Raw genomic sequence first — 21,766 nt, forward strand, 5'->3', positions numbered from 1 at the left:
TGTACTCTGACTTAGGGAAGCTCAACATCAGTGCTGCTAGAGCCATGCTCTCTTAAATCCTTGTTCACTGTTGGAGTCAGTTACTGTCTGACTACAGACTGATCCCAGTCTGGCAAGGGATTATCCCGTGTGATCCTCCTCCCATGGGTACAGACTCAGTGCAGACACTGTACTTGTCCCACAGGAACCTGGTAGGTGATACCGCAACTCTCTCCCAGGGAAAGGATCTGGATTTAAGGCAGGATATGGCATGCAAGAAGGTCTCATCTTGCAATGCAGAAGGGATTCAGCGGGAGCGTGTGGCTGGTCCAGGAGCTGAGAGGCAGTTCCTTCAGGTCTGTTCACTGCTGATGCCCGTCCTCTGGCCAAGGGAATGTGTGTGCAAGTAGTATATGATCCCAACCCTGAATCTTGTGAGTATCTTGAACTCAGGATTTGATTCAAGGCCATTGTGGTTTGGTTTAGGTATATTTGTATGTTGAATATTTTCCTACAGAAGACTGGCATAAGCCATCATAGCACTAAATTCTTTTTGCTACAAAGATTGCATAACATTTATCATTGTGAAATGTGTTATTGTGTGAAGTGAGTCAAGCATACAGAAAGTAATCCTGTGCAAGTCTACCCATGCATCCACATACCGACTCAATCTGTATAAAGAGAAGGCTGTGTGAAACCGCTGATAACAATAACCACTTCTTCCATGGAAATGCAGCAAAAAAGCATTTTGTTATCTGAGAGCTGAGTCAGAACCAAAGAAGGTAAGAAACTCGGGCAACCAGATACAAGTGATTTTTGTGCATGTGCAGCTTTACCTTCAAGATTTCTGCTGGAGTGATCTGTAGACTTAAGAAAGCAGGTTGTAATAGGCAAAATTTAGAAATTGTGGCTCCCATTCGTGATATTCTTCCAACAGAGACATTTGGGGACCAGAGATCTTCAGAGATCAGTTACTGAGCGATGTGCTGATGGGTTTGCTCAGAAAAATAGGTGCCTGGCAGCCCTCCTGTGATGTGGAGCAGCCCCCAAAGGCCCCACAACTCTGAGCCGCTGCTGGGCTGAGCTGGGGTGGCACAGGTAGCGCCTGTGTGGCAGCACCGAGCTCGGGACCGGCCGCCTGCCTCCTGCAGCCCTGCCTGCACCCCGCGCCCTCGAGTCTGGCCAGGAATGTGTCCGTGCTGGTCTTTGCTGAGATTTCCCAAACTCTGGCTTGTTTTCCTGCTGTGACCTGGGCTTGCCTTGAGCTGCATTACTACAGCAATGCTATGCCTGAATCGTTTGTTAATCTGGCAAGCAACGTTGTTTCTTCAGCTGCAGCACAGTGGTGAGTGGTATAAGGCAGAATTGCTCAAGGCTGGCGGTTCTCTTGCCTTTGATGTGAGACTTTCCGGGCAGGGTGATTGCATCGCCTGGTGTCACCTTTCTGCCACTGTGGGGAATTCCCAGGTTTTGTGCAAGACTTCCCCTTTTAAAGCCCCTGTCTTTGCTTGCCCCATCCTCCTCTTGGGTGACTTCCAGGCTCCAGACATGGGGCTTCCTAAAGCTCGTGCCTCTGCCGTGCTTTTGGTGCTGTCTGCTCTGGGGGCCTGTGCCCTGGACAGCTACATGGCAGCCGTCTATGAGCACAATGTGGTCTTGTCGGAGGACACTGAAGTGCCCGTTTCTCCTGAGGAGGCCTTGGCACTGATGAACAAAAAGAAGACTTCTGGGTGAAACTCCATAGTGAAGAGGAAGATATTGTTAGGATGAAGAATATTTTCCTTGGTTTCTTGCTGAGTGGTAAACGATTAGCCAGGTTATGTTCCTTTACCCTCACCAACATACAGCAGGTTCTAACAAAGGTTTTTTTATGAAGCACCTGAAACTATAGTAGTAATATTCTATTTCCAAAATAATATGCAAAAATTGCTTTCTGTGAGAAAAAACTGCTTTGTGTGAGTAATTTCAAATTGCTTATTGTGCAAAAAATGCCTTTCGTAACAAAAATAGCAAAAAAAAAATCTGTGTTGTTTAATTCTTTCTCACAAAACAAGCAAGTATGTTAGCTCTAGGCAAAGAGATCAGCACAGTTCAAGGGTTAGTTTATATTGCAGTATGAACCAAGGAAGGAGGACACTCTCAGGGCACCTGATACATCTATACTAAGCCATTGGCCAAAGGCAAGAGGCATGGCAGGACCATGTGTTTCATAAACGTAGATGAATCAGTTACACTCTGGAGCATGAGGGTTGTACTTCCCACAGGTGGTCTGCCTTCAGCCCTGGCTGAATTTTTAACCGATGGCAGCCACGCACAGTAGGGTTATATGGAGTAGTGTGCCCTAACTACAAGAGTCTGGGCTCACCCCAAGATGGGTTTGGAAGCCTGGAGAGGGATGTACGGATGGAGTGGGTAAGTGCGCCTTCCGTGGAGACTCTTGTAGGTCAGCGTGGCTTCTGACATGCTCTCTTTACAGCATTTCAAATGGGAAACAAGATCCAATTCTTATAAATGTTTTTTTGACTTCTTACTATAAATAAATGCCAATGATTCTTGGCAGAACTATTCTGTACCTTCCCAGATTACTCAATAGAAGATTATTTCCAAAGCAAACTTGTTAGTCTTTACTCCTCCTCTTTCTGTTCGGTTTATATTCCCCATGCCCGATCCAGGAGCTGCGAGGCACCAGCCATGCTCCCTTCCCGGCCTCTGCTGCATGCTGCAGTGTTTGCACTCACAGCCCTTCAGGCCCTTGCCTCCGACACCTTCATTGCAGCCGTCTACGAACATGCGGTCATCCTGCCAGACGCCACTGGCAAGCCCGTTTCTCCTGACGATGCTTTGGCCCTGATGAACAAGAACATGGATGTCTTGGAAGGGGCCATCAAGGAAGCCGCCCGGCAGGTACTAGGTGTATCGGGAGTGGTGTTAATTAGTGTTTTCTGCTCCTGCTGACCCCCCCTTGTTATCTTTTGATGGGTGAATTCTTAACGCAGCCTGTTGTGTCAGGGCGCCCACATCATTGTGACTCCTGAAGATGGCATTTACGGCTGGCTTTTCACAAGAGAAACCATCTACCCCTACCTGGAGGATATCCCTGATCCGGTGGTGAACTGGATTCCCTGCACCGACCCCACAAGGTGATTTCTTCTGCAGGGATTTATGTGGTTTCAAACTGGTGTCTCATGGAGTCATGAGATGCCCCCAGTAAATGCCTAAGAACTGCTATCTTTTTTAATCTATTAAAAATCTCAAGTACTGTAGAAATGAGATGCATCAAAAAGAACTCTTAATTAAATAGTAATGGGAATACGCAAGGTAAAAAGCATTGAGACGGTCTCACTTTTAAAAATTGCAAAAGGAGGAAAGTGAGGAAATTTTAGGCAAAATAATTATTTTTAAAACATGTAAAACTTTATCACTTCAGATCAATTGTGAAAATCTTCTGTAAGTATAAGCTAGTTTACTGCCATGTCAGATGCATAGAGTAGACAAGGTGATTCAATCCTCAGCTCATGTGGCTGGGTGATTTCTAAATCAAATTGCACAAAATATTTCCCTAGATCTGAAAGAAGTGTCTTTTAGAAATCCAACTGCTTGCACAGTCTGCTGTGTTACACAGGGTGCTCTGAATGTGTGTCAGCAAGGGACACCAAGAGGACCAGGTTCATGTCTAAGCTAAGCTTTGTATTCTTCCGTTCTGAGGCTTTATGAAGCAACATTTCAAGAGTCCTCGCCTCTGTAAAAGCTGTGGCCACTTTTTACTAAAAGCTTATGGGCAGCTGCCTTAAACAGAGTGAAGAGTCTTAAAAAAGGCTAAAATGGTCTTTTAAATCACGATTTAGGTCTGCTTGAATATTTATTTTTAATTTATTTTAAGTTTATATTTGTATATTGATTTAGTCTCTCCTGTTTTCTGAAGCTGTCCATACCTTTGTATATGTGTTAGCCGAGAATTATATCCACAAAGAAAATAACATTGTTAAAGATACAGGAAAGAAGAACACAGGGAGACCATTTTTTAAAGCTAAAAGAGACTGGCAATTTAAAATGATGCTATGAACAGAGAAGAAAATGAACAGAAACTATGATTTGATCTATCCCTTTTTCTGCACCTGGGGATATGCAGTTAGTGGAATAGAAGTTTTGAATGCATTTCTTCCACATCTGAACTTAAACTTGTAAAATTTTTTTGTTTTTTTCTTTCACCAAAAATGCATTAGATTTGCTCCAGCACCAGTGCAGGAACGACTCAGCTGCATGGCCAGGAATAACTCCATCTATGTGGTTGCAAACATCGGGGACAAGAAGCCGTGTAACTCCAGTGACCCCAGCTGCCCCAGCGATGGTCGCTATCAGTACAACACTGATGTCGTCTTTGACCCGGAGGGGAAACTGGTGGCTCGTTACCACAAGGTAAAGAGGCACTTCAGCATCACCCTGTAATTGGTTATCAGTATACTCTTCATCTCTCTGGCATCAATTTCAGATGGTTTATAAAATAATTTTACATAACTGTAGAGCGACAACCAATGCAGGATGACCCAATGCAAGGATGTTATGGCCAGAAGGAAAAGCAGGCAAGTGCTTGATCGATCAGGCATTATTCCCAGGAGCACTGCAGCTGCAGAGCGCATGCCAGATACCAAACACCTAAGGGCTACATTTATGATACTAAATGGGAAAGAAGTGGTGACAGAGTTCTCCATACTCAGTAAATGTTAGCTTGTCCTCGGCACAGTTTTAGCCAAGCCAGATAGCGCTTTTGCAGGTGACATCTTGGCAGGGTTTAGCAGTTCATTTTGGCTGGGCATTGCTTCCAGGAGGCAGCTGGGGTGCAGCCTCTCTCTGCAGGGGGGGAGGGTCAGCTGGATGGATGCAAACCTGCTGTGCTGGTCAGCTCAGGTGTCTCAACTCCCAGCTTTGCCTTAATGCCTATTTCAGATGCAAAAGTAGCTGTTCATAACCTTGCCTTATTTCTAGTTTCTAATATGCCACTTTCTTCACCTGCAGTACAACCTATTTAGAAGAGAAACTCAGTTTAATTACCCTAAAGAGCCAGAAGCTGTCACCTTTGAGACCCCCTTTGGGAAGTTTGGCATTTTCACGTGCTTTGACATCCTTTTCCGGGAGCCTGCCGTGGTCCTGGTGAGCGAGTTGCAGGTGGACTCCGTGCTCTTCCCGACGGCTTGGATGAACGTCCTGCCGTTTCTGACCGCGGTTGAGTTTCACTCTGCCTGGGCTATGGGCATGGGAGTCAATTTGCTTTCAGCAAATACTCACAACATCAACTTGGCAATGACAGGTGAGTTGCATTTGGGAAAAGGGAAATTGTCTTCAGAGTACTGGATTTAGAAGCAAGCAAAAATGTTTTACAAATAGTGAAGTCTCCGGAAAATAGTGTTTCAATCAGACTAAAAATATTCTTGATGTTGTATTGAATGTAGTAAACAGCTTCAGGCAAGGAAACGTTGAATGTTCAAACGTTGCCATGTTGAATGGCAAATGAAAGGTAAAATTAGAAACTGCATGACATGAAATTTTTATAATGTAGAAGTGAAATTTTATTTCAAAAATAGCACAAAGTTTCACTTAAATGTTCAGCCTTTCATTTAGAAGCAGCATTTTTGTTTAAAATTCAATCAACAGTTCAATGGAGAAAAAATGTTTTAAAAAGCACCTGATAACCTAAAACCAAAAGGAGGATTCCTGTTTTATATTAAATAAAACATTTTCAGGTTTTTGTAGCTGCTGAAGAATTAGAAATATTTATGTTTCAGTTTGATCTGGATAGATATTTACTGCCAATTTTTTTTCCGTAAACTGAGAAAACATTGCTGTAGCTGCATCTGCAACTCTTCCCTGAAGCCATAGCCGAAGCCACAAAGGAACACTTTTGCCTCCCCTAAATAGCCTGAGCTGAGTTTAGGCCCTGGTTTTCCTTCTGTGAAATGTAATTACCCCCATCATTTCCTTCTTTGGCAAATATGCCACTCTTGGAGCTCTGATTTATATTTAAATTAACTTAAGTTCTAACAAAAATAGGGATGGTCGCGTGTCAAATTGCCATTTAAGGCTCAGATTCAAGATCCAGCAAAGCACAAAACCTTTGAAGGTCATGTTTAACCTATGAAGTTTAGGTCATGTTTTTACACTAGGATGGGTATTTTAGTGGTTTTGTGCTTTAAAATTCTTCCAAAATTCTTCGTAATGTGTTGACTGAAAATAACATCACTGAAAAAGCCCACCGGTGAGGCACGGGGGGTGGCTGGCCCCCCTGCTGAGCTGGGCTCTGGGGTGCCGGCTGACAGAGGGCTGGTGGGTGTCCTTGGCAGGCAGCGGGCTGTTCACGCCGGAGGGACCTGCCGCCTACCATTACGACAGTGCGACTGAGGAGGGATGTCTCCTGCTAGCAGAGCTGAGCGCACGCCCCCGTCTTTCTCCCACCTACCCCCCTGCCGTCAACTGGAGCTCCTTTGCCACAAGCATCAAGAAATTTCCACGAGAAAAAGACACTTTTTTGGGAGCTGTCCGACGGGATATATTCACTTTCAGTGAACTCAGGCACAAAGCTGGAAATTACACGGTTTGCCAAGGAGACCTCTGCTGTCATTTGCTCTATCGGATGGCAAACAAGAGCAAAGATGAAGTTTATGTCCTGGGTGCATTTGATGGGCTTCACGGTTCTCTGATAAAATACCATTGGCAGGTAATTGGTTTTGTAGGGGTGAGTGTGGGTTGCATGTGCCTACATCCCAACCATTCCTAAACACTTGTTTGTTCCTGCATTGTGAGAACTTTTCTTACAATGAAATCCAGCTCTTGACTGTTGAAAGCTTAGTGCTATTTTGCCTTTCTGTACCCTCCTCCCCGCAGATATGCACGCTGCTCAAGTGCAAGAGCACAGACCTGAACATGTGCGGGCAGCCAGTGGAGACTGCGCAGACCAAGTTTGAGATGTTCTCCCTCAGCGGCACGTTTGGCACTAACTACGTCTTTCCAGAAGTCTTGTACAGCGGGGTGCAGCTGGCCCCTGGGGAGTTTGAGGTAATGGGACGTCCTGGAGCTGTTTCATGCTAGGTTTTCCAGGTGTTGGAAAACTGATGCGGCAGCAAAGTCCCATCCAAGAACCACTTTCCTTGGATCAGCGCATCATAACTCAAGAAGACATTTAAACAGATGGATTGAATTAATCCTTACTGATGAGAACGTATAGATGCTAAGGCTGAGGATCTCTTCAGTGTTTTCTTTAGCAAATATTCCTTCCCACTTCAGGTCCCAAATCTATAAATGGCAGCTTTCGAGGTGCTATTTTCTACAGGTTTCTGCTGATGGGTATTTTAGGAGACGAAGAAATCAAATACTCTGAGAAATTGTCCAAGCAAGAAAAAATACTAATGAGTATCATGCATAAGAGCAGAGATCCTATGCAGTTAAAAATGTTAAAAGGGATTTTTGAGGATTTTGTAGGGTTTATTCTTTTAATTTGAAACTTCATCATAAATTTTTGCCAAAACATGTTTTCATTCAAAAACCTTAGATTACGTTTATGTAAGGGGCTAGATGAAATCTTAATTAATTTGGAAGAGGTACTTAATAACTTACAAGACACAATGAAGACAGTGAAAAAGACTTGAAGAGTTTTAGGGGAAACAAGGGTGATTTATTTTCAAGGTAGAGAATGGAAAACCATTGCTCATCCTGCATATTTGTTTTGAATGGGACTTCGGTACAAATATACACATCAAAGGATTTACTGGCATGCTAAAATATGATCATGGTTTAATTTAAAAAAATATTTTATATTTTCTTAACAAATACATGTTTGTTTTTTGTCATAGAGGCTCTTAAAAAGTTGCAGGTGTTCACAGTCTACGAACAACAGTGATTTCAAATTGATCTGTAAAAAGTAACTAAGAAAAGCAACATATGACACGTAGCCTGAAATTCTCTGCTACTATCTGGAAATTGTTTCATTGTTTTGGGATATACGAATCAAAAAATATTTCAAATTACTGTCCTAGATATGTATACAACCTTCATCTCCATGTACGAGTAACTAATGAGAACCTAACAAACCAGTTATACTCACTCTCAGTGTCTTATGAGGCAGAGAAAATTATCTTTTTTTTCCAAAGATGGAGCTGGAGGAAATTTTAAAGACCTTCAGGTCCAAGAAAATGTGGGAAGGCTATGGCAGAGCCAGAGTGAATTCTGGTTCCTTTCACTCTCATGATTGTCTTTTAAAAGGGCTACATCAAAATATTCAACCTCTAAGGTCTATCCTTTCTGGACCATGCAATATTGCTACTCTGTTAGTGGACGGTTAGTATAATTCTTTCTCTTTTCAACTAGGTGCTACGTGACGGACGTTTGAAAAGTAAGCATGGCACATCAAAACCGCTCATAACAGCGACGCTTTTTGGAAGACTTTATGAAAAGGACCTGCCACATCCCCTGCGAACTTCCCCATAAGATAACTCCTTAGGAATTGCCTACAGTGATCCACCTCCTCATGAGCCGTGGCAGTTATCACGTATCATTCCTATTCTGCAGTCTTGCTCAGCAGCCGCAGCAGTTGAGTTTATTTAGAAGAAAGCAATGTGATCACTCTGTTGTGTACCTGTATCAGTGGCATTTTTTAATAGTGCTTCAGCCAGTGCAACTACTTTTTAGTATGACTGCTCTGTCACATGAAATCTTTAATTAGAAATGATTGTTTTCCCAAAGATACCATGTAGATTGCCAGGATAACAGTAGAAAAAAGACTGATACTGAAATGTATGAAATGTGAAGTTTGCCAATTTGCTGCAGAACAAATCTTTGCCAAAGAAGCCTTTTTGTCCCTTTTGCCCCTTCCTGTTTTTTAGACTGTATAAGCACTAAGCGTCCGTGTTTCTCAGTCTTACACCCCAATGAACAGGGCCTCCCTAACGCTCAGTGGACCTTGGCCCCATTCTGACCAAGGGACTGTACAATGAAGAGAAAACCAGATTCTAAATGATTTTACACGCAGCCTTAGAGAGAGAAAGTAGTCGTCCACAACCCACAGAGGCGCTGAGTCTGGCTAAGCTCCGTAAGGCATCCTCAGTTCTGCAGTCCCTCTGAGCTTGCACCGCTTTGTGCATGGAAGATGTGTGCTGGGTCCAATGCATTTCAGATCAGAGTTACCATATAAAGATGGCATGCCAACACCTTCTCCTGGGTATTTGCAAAATGTCTTCAAAACTGTGAAATCATAGGAAATAGGCAATACTTTAGTACCTGAAACACATTTTACCATGTAGTGTGAGAAATGGGCATTATTTGGGAATTCTAGCAATGATGATATGTGAAACTTGGCAGTCCTGGGCCCGATTTCTGTCTGTCATGTTCTGCACCAAACAGGCCTCATTCGCACCACAGGCGCCTTGGAGTGGTCCCTGCCTCAATGCTTATCCCATAGTCCTTTGCGCCTACTGCCTTTCACGTCACTGGCTCACAGCCTGCACCACGCTTAGCACTGAGCTGCCCTAAATGTGGCACATAAGACACAACTCTGTGGCTTCCCACCCCATGCACACCAACGTATGTTATCCAGAAGTTGTTGAAATCACATGATTTCTGTTTTCCCATGTGCTGCTGCTTCTCAGCACACAACTTTGGAGGCTCCTTCCAGGACTTGTTTCATCCTGGAAATAAAACAGCTGAGCTTGTACTTCAGGGGAGGGACTGTACCGCTTGGGAGCAGTTGTTCAAGACAGGCAGGGCCTCGAGGTCGTGCTTGCTGGTGCCTTGTCCAGCACCTCACCGTCTTCTCACCTGACTTGTGGTTGTAACACAGCCTAGTCTTTCATCAAACAGAGGAGGTTTTGATCAAGGAGATTATGACCGATCTGTGGCAGTACCAATCCTACGTGATCGTTGGGTGTGAAGTGCGTGTGGGGTCCAGAATTTCAAGATGCAGACGGTCACACTGAATGGTGGGAGCTGACCCCGCTCCCCGAGCCAGTTTGGGAAAGGCAAATGAGACTGAGCGTGCTGGTTATGAAGAACTGCAGTGTCGTCCTGCTGACCACGCAGGTCCGTTGGTTTGCCCTGGGGTCAGCACAGTTGGGCATATATGGTGGAAAGTGTCTCTGCAGCAGAGCAGCTGGGAGCTTTGCCCTGGGGCTGGTCCCCACGGCGGTGCTTTTCCATCCATCCCCAGTGCTGCTCACTTAGCCATCTGCCCTGGGAGAGCTCAGGGAAATGCTCTGAGAAAGGCAAGAGCTACCCTGGCTTGTAAACTCCAGTGCTGAAGAAGATCCTAAAATGGTTTTTAACTCGAAAACTTTAATTCTCTCTGCTGCCCTGAACCCTGCTTTTTCCCTCTCTACCCCAGAAGAGGTACCCCAATACTGTTAGTCTTGGTCGCTCCTTGAGGCAGCTCAGGCCTTGGCTCCAACAGGATAGGGCTGGAAGAAAGAGGGAGCCCGCCTTGGGGGAGGCTGCTGCCTCCTGCAGATCCTCCAACCTCGCAGGCATGGCAAGAGCTGCAAACTCGGGTGTGGAGCCAGTGCTGCACCTCCTTTTTGTGCGCCCTGCTGCTCACCTCCATCTCCCCCTTGGCTGCCCTTCAAGTGAAATATGCTTTTATTACCTGGCCTAGCATTGCTCATGTGGAAAAGAAAAAAAATAAAAAGAAGAGGAACCGCTACTAGAGTGGCACGTGAACGCAATTTGACTTTTGTTTTTGTTGTTACAGTCAAATCACTTGATTAAAATCTTTTTTCACTGTTTGGCATCAACAGCTTTATATGCTAATCCACAAAAAAGAAGAATCTGGGGGCATTTTAGAGAAAAATGCCTCACATGCATCAGTGGCACTCTTGAAACAAACAAATACTGTGCAGGTTGCCAGTACTCTAAATCCCAAGTATTTCATGTACTCCAAATGGACATGGAATTTATAAAAATCTTTCTGAAACTGAAGAGGAACACAGTTCAGAGACCTGGATTGTGCAGAATTGTAGACATTCAGTTTATTATTACTAGGTTTATCTTTCTCCTATCAGGCTAAACTTTCCAAAAATATCTGTAGCAGTGGAGTCAGTGAGAGTTCATTCTGATCTGATCTGAATTCTCTCAGTGCCAGGAGGCACACAAGGTGCGAACATCGTTCTTCCACTTCGATTGGTCTGCGGCTGCCGTGCCGCTTCCCAAGAGTTCCAGCCTGCACCATTCCTCTCAACCTCCACCATCTGACGCCAGGTCGTTTTTGGGTGACCCCGCTTTCTTCTTCCCTCTGGAGTCCACCCAAGGGCCACAGCGCAGTCTTCTGTCATTTTTTTCTCAGGACATGACCGATCCAGTTCCATCTCCTCCTCCTCACTTCGTTACTGATTTTCTCCATCCCCGCCATTTCGGTTTTTTTGAAAGTTGATGCTCGTCGTTTCTGCAACTTTTTATTTTTTTTCCGGGAGGAGGTAGTTGGCCTCCTGCCCAACCCCCATGACTTGGAGGGCCAGTGGTTTTTCTGTCAGGGTGGCCTTCCCTTAGGCTGCGTTGGTTCGCAGCACCTTCTTCAATTTTATCCGGTGCACCCTCCAGAGAGGGATCCCCTATCCACCACCCAGGGGATGCGCCTTCTAGCCGTGCAGCCCCAGACGAAGGTGAGAGTTCATTAGTGTTAATGAATTTGGGCCCCTGGGGAGATAACTAAATTTTAAAGAAATATTTTTCTTTTATTCAAGGGTAGATTTTATGCCACGTTCTGCTCCCTTGTCACTATTCAGGCTGTGATAACTGAACATAAAAATCTCTCACATACCACTTGCTGGTATTTCTGAAGTATGGAGTACTTCCCAGATACGTGCAGAGCTGAATGTCTTAGGCTGTCAGAGTTGGAAATGGGCAGTATGCAATTGATATTCCTAGTTAAGTAGCTTATAGGGTATTAGGAAAGGACTCTCAAACCTCATCCATTAGGAATGCAAAAGTCCAGGATTCTTTGAAAATGACACTAAAACGAAATCGGAAGAATGGTTGACCTGTAGTTTTCAAGATTTGCTGCACAGCTTTCCTCTCTCTGAGAGGGTAACGAGGGTGCCATACAACGGACCACTGAGGAGTTTACTAATCCCTTTCTCATTTCTGATGATAAAGCGAAAATTTAACCAAGCAGAGGATGAAGTTACATGGACCGTTGCAGCAGCCTCAGAATAGCTCCATCATTTTAATGCGCAAGAACCATGAACCCTGCTTTTGGGTGAGGGTTCCCTGGAAGGAGTGCAAAAACCAACCAGATCTTCAGCTGAAGAACTTGGTGGTCACAGTGACTAGATGAAGTTCAGTTTTAGGAAATGTGAGTTTTTGTAATAAAGGGCAATTTCAAATGATTCAAATTACAGAAACGTTCAGAATACAGAAGCAGAGAGATAATGAATGACCAATACAACAAATCACATTCACCTAGAACAGTTTCTGTTGAATTCACAGAAAGTTAACCAGCTATGCACTTACTTTCCTACCTGCTAGGTGGGAGTTAGAAAAGAGAGAACTTTAGCTCATCTTTAGGAAAAAAAAAATAAGGCCTCTCCTACATTTTCCTTATGGGACAGAATTTGAGTTTCTGAAAGAACAGGAGTGTTTACTGACTCTGGGACAGATACGCCAGAGGAGAAGTATCAAATTAATTTATATGTAATTCACGTCAATGACTCCACCTCAAAAGCTACTCCAGATGGTATCCTAATGAACCCCATCTTTTTCTGAGCTGGAAAAGCCTGCTCTTCACATGTCAATATTTCTTCCTTATACTTTGATGCTGGCCAAAGCAAACAAGACCCACCTGTCCATGGTGTCTCTGAGCACATGGAGAGAAAAACAAGTCCTTAATAGATTTCACTGATGTAAGGCTTCAGGTGAAGGTAGAAAAACACTGTGTTAAAACAAGTGTGATCCAAATATTATGGCTGACTTAAGTAAGACTGGTAACAACTTTACGGAAACTTTAACTCTGAGTAAAATCTAATGATGTACTTTATTGTACATATTGAATTAAAGCAAGCAGACCTTGAGCAAAAATAGTGACAGAATCTTAATAATCTTCTTTTTTTTTTTTTTTTTTTTTTTTTAAAGAGAGCAGGACACTGTAGCCATGTCTTTGTATGCATATTTTAGTCATCATGACCTCAAGTTATCCATTAAATAACATGGAACAGCATGGTGCGGGCAGAGATTGTGCAATTATTACGCTCAGTAATACAATACTAAATGTTTATGAACAACTTGTGTTATCATAGGTGAATTACTTATCAGTATGGGACACTGTTCCTAGGTACACAGAATCAGTGCAGATATAGAGTGATAGACAGAATGACCATGACCTCTGTTTGAATTAAAGAATTCATACATTTCTAATTAACCAAGAACCAAATTATAACCCCACCTCATCCAGACAGCGTTTTCAATGTCACCGTCCACCATCAGGGCAGGAAAGCTGAAAAAGAGAAATAACTTGCACAGGTCAATAAAGACAGCAACAATTATTAAAATGCTTACCACAGCTAATACAGGAATGCTTCTCTGTGGCTTGTGATGGACTATGAGATGTCACGGAGTCCAACAGAGAAATAATTCCAGTATGCCTTCTAAAAATTAATCTCTTGACACTGTAGACAAACAGCACCTCCTACTGAAGCCACAGATGAGCATAACAGCATTACCAAGTGTTGTCTACCTGTGGGTCAGACACAGCTAGAAATGATCAGTCTTGGTGAAACAGAAACTTAGCATATTGACAACAATATGTTAATTTCTCTTTCAGTTTAGAAAACAATTAAGAATTAGCAGAAGCACTTGTAGCCTCCATCTGTGAAAGTATTAAAATGTTTCTTGTAGCTATTCATTACTATGAAGTTGTAAGTGAAATACTCCATTGTCTGTTCAGATATTCTCACGGCAGCAGTGAATTTCCACTACAAATATGTACAATATAAAAATCATTGTAACTACATTATTTTAACTTTGCCTATCCGTCTTCATTTGCTGCTTCTAATGTTAAAGTTAATTTTGATGAACTCATAGTCTGGCAGCTGTGATGGTGTCAGGATGCAAAAGCAGCAGGGAGTGTAGGAAGCAGCAATATCTTTTAATGTCAGAAAAAATAGTCAATCTTTAGGAAAGCCCTTTGCAGAAAAAAAGGAGAATAAGTATTTGCATACAGTTGGTTGCCCAGCTCAAATACTGCAACACATAATAGCAAAAACCATTATAAAAAAAATACAGAGTACCTTAGTGATAGTCCTCAAGATCAAGGTTATTTTTCTATTCTGCAACTCACCTTGCTGTGTTTTCCAGCCATCTGAGATTTCTTTTTGTACACTGAAAAAGGACTATTCATTTATAGTTTTAGGGTTCTTTATGGAAAAGACTTTTTTTTCCAGGCAAAACTTTTGTAGTAATTCATGTCAAATTTATGAATGGTTTTGGAAAAGTCTAAACCTCATTCTGCAACATTTATGAAAATCTTAGGCATAATATAACAATAATAAAGCAGTTTTAATGCCTTAGCATCAACTCCATTAAGTTGAGCAAAGAGAGTACAGTGAATTTTAGGCCTATGTCATTGCTAAGTTACTTACAGACTCTTTAGGATTCACTCCCCCACACTTGTTAGAGACCTTTTCAAGTTTTCCGTATTGCATTTATTACTGTGCTGGCTAAGTGCTGCTATCTAATACCTAAAGCTCTCTTCTTTTTTCATTTTGTCTCCAGTAAGGGCCAGAAATCTTGACTCAATGCTCTTTTCATTGAGGTCTAATAAAGTCAAATGGGGGCAGTAAGTTTGCTATACTACTACTAGAATCAATGATGGTACATCAGTTTACATCTGCTGATCGTGCATCTGCAGAGACAGAGATGTTCTGCACTTAGTTGTGAACTCAAACAAACAGCCGTATTCTGTATTTTTTTTCAGTGCACCCTGCATGGAGGCTCTCACACCACTTGACTGGTTTTGGTTGGGCTGGAAGTCATTGGCTCTGCCCTGGGGAATTCATAGAGATGGTGATCCATACAGCTTCCACCTGGGCAGAAGTTAGGTGCACTGGCCCTGTTAAATCCCCAGTATTTTGGTTTATCACCCAGCTGACAAACTGTACAAAAATTGATAAAAAATGTACAAACCTTTGTTTTCTTCCCATCCCTTACTTGGCTAATAGTCTTATCCAGCTTTCTCAAAGATGTTCTTACACTGAGTTGGCTGCAATATCTAACCTAACCAAACTGTGAAAACACATTATAATTCATTCATGGAAACTTATTGTTCAAAAGAAGAATTACGCTTGCCTAAATAGAAATCACTGACATGGAGATATGAAAGGGAAGAGCAAGCTGTAAAAACGTGGCCATTAATGGACAGCGATGTACTTCCTGGTAGCTAGACTGAAAGACAGAAAGCTTTGGCAGGTGTGGGTAAAAATACGTGTGGTGCCTTTCATAATAGATGTCATTTAGCTATACCTCAAGAGTATCATGTATAAGGACCAGAGCTATAAAAAAAAAACTTAAGTTTGATCGATCATCATTACCTAGCAACAGGCTTAAACATTCATTTTGTTGAAGACTTTCTGAGCCTATCTTTAACGTTGCACTAGGCATTTTAGATGATTGTTTTTTCATGCTAACATTAGCCTCTGTTTGCAGGGATTCTTCCAAGTTCAGCATTAGACTAAACAAAAAGCAGGCATTAAACCTCTTGCATTTGAGGGTCATGCAACACTTAATGTAACCACTCTTGTGTTTTGCCAAGGGAGTTTTACAATGCCAGCTGTTTTCTGCCAAATCTTTTCTTACAGATCATTGCTCTTCTATCACTAAGGATGTGATTTGCCAAGGCTTATCATTAGATAATATCTTGATGTCTTACGAACATTTGCAATCACAGCACTTCCATGAAGTGAGGAGTAATTTTTATCCTATAATGTAGATGAGGAGATGCAGCGCAAAGAAACTGATGTTCACAGTAGTCACTAATTTAGGCAGATAACTTGAGATGCCAGAATAATTCATATTATAAAAATACTGTATATAGTCAAAACATGATTGCCACTGGCTTCAGCCGCAAGTGCTGACTACCTGTAACAATCAAGTCCTGGCATTCACCCTGAAAATGAGGAGCACATGTTCAGTGAAAGCTTCAAAACCTGTGGTATGAAATGACCCACCTACTATCGTGTGGTAACAGATGCATGTACAGCATGTTAGAAAGGAGGGAAAGGAGGAAAGGGACCTGTACAAGAGGATCCATTTAGGGCATTGGTCCACATGGGCAGCTGGGGCAACACGGCTTGCAAGGCACAGAAGGAAGAAGCAGCAACAATTGCAGATAAGAACAAAATGGACTGGAGAGGGGGGGAAGGGGAGGGGGAGAAGAAAAAAAGAGAGATATTTACTTTCTCTTCACCAGCCCTCACCTGCTAAAACAAAAAGTTATGCAGGCTAGTAGAGGCACATTTAAACAGCTAAACTTCCTGTTGCTGCCATCTGTTCCCTTTCAGTCTCACAGGTATTGTGCCGGAGATGGCTAGCAAGCAGGAACTTGATAACAAATAAAAAATCAAATTCAGACTGACTCCAGTGCACCCTTACCTCCCCTGCAGTGATCCAAAAAGCATATTCAAATGACAGACAGCAGCGACTGAGAAGATAAACGAAGCTCTTCTGCTGAAAAATCAGGCTGCCCAGGCATGTCTTCCTGAGCTTGGCCAGCGAAGGGTGGGCACAAAAGGGCACAGCCTCTGACACTGGTAGTTTCTGCACTAGTTGAGTTGCTGTTCCTGCGGTGCCACGATCCCAGCGATGCTCATGCACAGCACTCCCTCTTCCTGCAGCAGCAAACAACTGTGGAAGCAAAGGACGGCACTGGCAGGTCCCCTGCCTTAAAAATGCCTAAAAAAGCACCGGCATCTGCAGCCTGTTGGGCTTGCAAATGGACAATTAGAAACAATCAAACTTGTTTAATATCTCTAGGAAAACAGCACATGCCTATTGTAGTCAAATCCAGCATTTGTGAAAGGCAACAGAGAGTAGTCCATGAGAATGGAGACGCCAGGAGATTGCCTACTGACATATAAGCCTTTATACGTCAATATAACCCAAAGTGGGTCAGTTCATCTCCCTCCTGGGATTACTTCTCTCCCGATGGACTCTCTTCCTTGGGCTCCACAGCAATACTAAAACTCTTACTGTTTGAAGATGCCGATGCCAGTCAATGAGCTGTGCTTTAAAAAGCAACCAGTTGCAGTTTGGCCACGGCTGATTTGTAATTTGGCCATACTTAGGCATAGTTCCTCTGGTGTGGTAAAAGATATATAAATAGGCAATCAACACCTCTTAAGTCCCTGCTACAACGCGTATAAACACCAGAGCATTGTAAATGAAAGACAAGCAGAATTTTTTCATTAGGAGAAAACAATATCTTTTTAATCGGTCTTGTTCTCAGATACTGTTGAAGTATTGTGGTTGGATTTTTTTGAAAATATCCAGTCTGGGATAGACAAACCAAGTTTTCAAAGATAACTGAAATTGCTAAAGTTTGGCAGCATTACACAAAATTGAAAGGAGGGCGAGAAGCATCAGGCTATCTTAAAAACAGTTCAGTGCTGTTAGCTCCATCTGTACTTTGACCATAACAAACATTTGTCTTCATTTTGTATGCTTCTTTCCACGAGCCTGGCTTTAACTTAATTCAGATGCAGTCATCTTTGCATATGCTAGTGGCTTGTGTCAGAATAGATTTATTATCTGCTTATCTTTTCTGAATATTTAATATTTACGTCATCCTGTTGAGGAGATTTTTCCAGCAGGCTGTAAACCAGAGTCAGACCGAGCGTGCAGCTGCTCAGCTGTGGGATTCATGTGGGATGAGTCACTATTGCGCCGTATCCGCAGGCTGCACCGGTTCGTGATGAGGAAATAACTCCTGAGCAGGTACTGTCTCCGTGGCACGCAGTCTGAAATACGGTGAGCTGCTAATATGCTAGTCTGGGATATTACCTGGTTTCAAAGATGAATCTTCTATGGTTAGCACTGAAGAGAATAGTTGTTATTCTGCACAGATCACTGCGTTCTGTCTGTAGTGAACAGCAATGGCACCAACAGCAATGAGGTTTTGGTGGTGGCCAAGAGGATGATTTAAAAAGGCATTCATTCCCAATAGCTGAAAGAGAAGCATAGCTAGGGGGTAAAACTCTTTTCAGGCACAGCTGTGAATTCAGAGTAAGGCTCTTTACTTTCTGTGAAGTTATTCCAGGGCCATGAGGATGCAGAATGACGAAGCTGGGATCATACCTGCTTACTGCTGACTGCCTCCCTCCTCCGCGTTCGCCTTCATATTGGAGGTGGTTTTCAGAGGCCACCGAATATCTACAAACCAGCCACAGTCCTAAATTCGCTCCCGTGGGATTGGTGGGTGCACGGGAGCACTGGAGAGGCACAGGGGACCTGCCTGGCTGCATGGGTGCCTCCGCACCCGCACTACAGCTCGGGGGACTCGCTCGCCCTGCCAGGGAGAGAGGCGAGGTGCTGCTCCTGGCCTCCGGGGAGCCCTGGCGATGCTTTTGCTGCCGAGCGGAGGCAATGGACTGCGTTATGGCATTACTTAGGAGGGCTATCAAATATGTAGATACCGCCCCCCTGCCCCATGCAGAGATAGTTTCTTGGCTTTGGATGGATGTGTTTTGCTTTGCTGTAAAAACATTATTTTCCTGGAATCTCTTAGTCCTCTGTGCATTTCAGAGATCTGCATTTATCTTGGGGTTTGGATTTACAGTCCTGATACTAAGCACTACACTTTGAGAAAGAGCACGAACATCGCATTACTCTGTATAAACAGCTATTTTTACTTGGCAAGGAAAAGTGATCGTTTCTACTGAAAAGTAAGAATACAAACCATGGGAAAAGATGTAGAGGTCAATCACCTCATCTGTTCTTTAAATTCCTCTGGTATAAATCTGGGCTACTTTCAGATTGTCTTCAGTGGAATTGCACCAAGTTTGCAGGAATAGTGTTCAGATTAGTAGTTGGCACATCTTCTTGTTTGACGCATACAATGAAATACTTATTTTGAACTAATAGCTCGTTGGGACTTTGTGCATTTTCCCCCAGATTTCAAACATATGAATGGAAACTTAAGAAGATAATTTTTTGTAATGCTGTGCTTTTTTTCCTGAGGACTGCATAAATGGTGAGTGGAGTTACATACTTTCAAAATTCCTCTCCAACCATGGGGCCACCTTAGAGCCTCCAGTAGCTTTAAATCTGTGGCTCCCCCCACAGAAAGCCAGTTTATAAAATGAACCACATGAAAATGAGAAACTTTCCTCTGTCTAATGGATATCGTAAAATGATATTTTCTGCCAAATGGCCAAACTGTACCCATAGAAACGCAAGCTAAAAGAATCACCGTAGAAATCAATGCTGTCCTGCCTTTTATTTTTTTTTCATGGTTATTTAGAACTGTTCTCATTCCTGAGCCCCGTTCTGTTCTTTCCCATTTCCAGTGTCCCTTCACAGCCTTGCCTAAGAAGGGCAGAATAATTTTTTAACGCATTGTTCAAATGGTTTTGGTGTGTGGCAAAAGTGCTATTTCCATTCCCTTCTGTGCTGTATTCCATTTTAATGATTTTATGTTTTAAAAACAAACAAACAAGAAGTGTAGATGACCCAAAGTATGCTAGACAGTGTGGCAACACCTCTTTTTCTCGTTTTTCCAAAAATCTGAAAACTAATTATTGCAGAAATAGAAATTTTGCAGAAAAGAAAGACACAGCAACAATTTTGTAGACAAGTTTTTACTTTGAATTTTGATGTATAACTGCTTTACTCTGTTACAGACTCAAAAGATTGTTGAACACTATTTATAGCTGCTCTGAGATCTCCCAAAAATAGAGCTTGACATATTTCGCTTTGATATTATAAATAGCAAGTTTGAGAGTATTTTCATGATCCACATCAGCATTAACCTGCAAGAAAATGCCTGTTTGAAGCATCGGCATCAACAGCACGAAAGCTTGTTACCAAAGTGTTTCTTGTTGCTCTAAATCAGTTGACAATTTGGCCTGCTTAATTAATTAATTATCTTGATATCTTACAAACTGCCACTTTACATTCATTTCAGTAAGCATACCATTAAATACCACCGTTCCCAGTCTCGCAGCTTCCTCTAGGTCTGTGGTGCATTCCTTTCCGAGGTGAATGGGTCCTGCAGTACAAGCGGGTGCATTCAGAGATAACGAAGGCTAAGTGCTATGCCCGTGGGTTGGTATTTGGTAGAAGAGTGAAGGGCATTTCCACAAAGAGGATTTTGGTAGGAGCAGGAAGGCTGGCGAGCCCCACAGATGAGTCTTTTCTTCTTTAGAGGTGAAGTCAAAGTGAGAGCCCAGCCACGGTGATATGAGGGACAAAATTCACCTTTTGTGTCACCAGGTCCCTTTCTCTGCATTTTTTCTTTTTAAAATACATTTAATTATTTTAAAGTATATAGGTATTGCCAGCAGGCAGCTAGGGAGCAAACATGGCCTGCTCCAGGGACCTGTGCTCAAACTGGCTGCTCTCAGATTTGTTATTTGAACTTCCCCTACACCAGCATGTTCCAGTGACAAGGGCACAGTGCAGGCAGACAAGATACGACTGTCATACAGCCATCTGATAAACATAATAACCCTACAACATATCGTTTTGCATCATTGGGTTTTGACTCTTCCTCTTCATTTTATTTCATCTCCCTGAGGACTCCTAACCCTTCCAAAGTCCTCAGCAGGCTTAAAAAGATGCAGGTTGCCTCCTGGAGAAATGTCACACGTGAGAGAAAGAATGACAAGTTGTTCTTGCATTTTATTGCAAGTCAGAAAGTGAAGGGAAACGCACCCTGACTGCACTCAAAATTTGGTCATGAAGGGAGGCAGAGCAAAAACCCAGGCTCCATAGCTGGCTGCTGCCTGCCCACCTGCAGTGGAGCAGAGCTGTTCAGGGCAGGGGAAGGCTCCCCAGCCTCTCTGCCATGACTCTGGTAGTACTGGCACCCCAGAGGGTCCCCCAGGGGTTCAGCTGGTTGCTGCCACGCAGCAGTGTTTCTGAAACAAACACTTCAAACAGAGCTGCCTTTCCAGATCATCGCCTTGAGATTTGGCCACTGAAGGAGAAGCACGGCAGGAGAGCAGTGTGTGTGCACGCATGGATGTCCTTTGGCTAAGTCCCCATAATGAGCTGGCTGCCAGACTTCTTTATGAGCTTTGTACAGAGTAAGGCAACATGGATTTGTTCCCCTAAATTTTACCTTCCTATAAAATGTATATGTCAAGATGGTCATTACCAAGGCCTAAACCTTCACTCCTCAAAGACAAGTGCCTGGCTCCAAGGAAGGCCCACAGCTATGAATCTCAAAAGGGTGAAGGCCTCTCTCAGAGACCAGTATTTGGGTGTCTAGCGTCTCTTTGACATTTCCCCAACTCTGAGCAATTGGACCTGACTCCTCGACATAGCCTCTTGACTCTCTCAAGTGGTTTCTTACTCAGCCTGATGGTTGTTTCTGCACTTTTTTAGTTGTCACACAATCTTCCTACAGCAAGAAGAGCCTTGCATTGCACCACTCCAGTCCCTCTACAAGTGCAGCCTCAAGAAAAATAAAAGAACTGAGTTGTTTACACTCATTTTGATTTTTGTGCACATAATATAATGAAGCAGCTAACCCAGGTCATGCAGCGTATTTTGCAAGAAGTAGTATCTTAATCTACCTTGTTGCATGTGTCCCTGAGGCACCCAG

General features: G+C 43.0%; 1 protein-coding gene across 1 annotated transcript; it reads left to right on the forward strand.

Annotated features, from left to right (window-relative positions):
• The first annotated feature begins 619 nt into the window (after positions 1–619).
• LOC309587946 (pantetheine hydrolase VNN2-like) lies at positions 620–10,511 on the forward strand. Its single transcript, XM_082306581.1, has 8 exons — positions 620–761; positions 2,652–2,883; positions 2,989–3,119; positions 4,203–4,395; positions 4,993–5,284; positions 6,315–6,688; positions 6,856–7,026; positions 8,335–10,511. The coding sequence occupies exons 2-8, from the start codon at positions 2,671–2,673 to the stop codon at positions 8,452–8,454; spliced, it is 1,494 nt and encodes a 497-aa protein (XP_082162707.1). The 5' UTR covers positions 620–761; positions 2,652–2,670; the 3' UTR covers positions 8,455–10,511.
• The last annotated feature ends 11,255 nt before the right edge of the window (positions 10,512–21,766 follow it).

This window comes from Platalea leucorodia, assembly GCF_965183815.1.
Source record: "Platalea leucorodia genome assembly, chromosome: 3".
NCBI classification, from domain to species: domain Eukaryota; kingdom Metazoa; phylum Chordata; class Aves; order Pelecaniformes; family Threskiornithidae; genus Platalea; species Platalea leucorodia.

Bases quoted from the DNA above. Each gene is read 5' to 3' on its own strand.
- LOC309587946 (XM_082306581.1), top strand. From the start codon at position 2,671: ATGCTCCCTTCCCGGCCTCTGCTGCATGCTGCAGTGTTTGCACTCACA. The intron at 3,120-4,202 runs GTGATTTCTTCT...AAAATGCATTAG, and splicing joins CCCTGCACCGACCCCACAAG to ATTTGCTCCAGCACCAGTGC. The intron at 6,689-6,855 runs GTAATTGGTTTT...TCCTCCCCGCAG, and splicing joins TGATAAAATACCATTGGCAG to ATATGCACGCTGCTCAAGTG.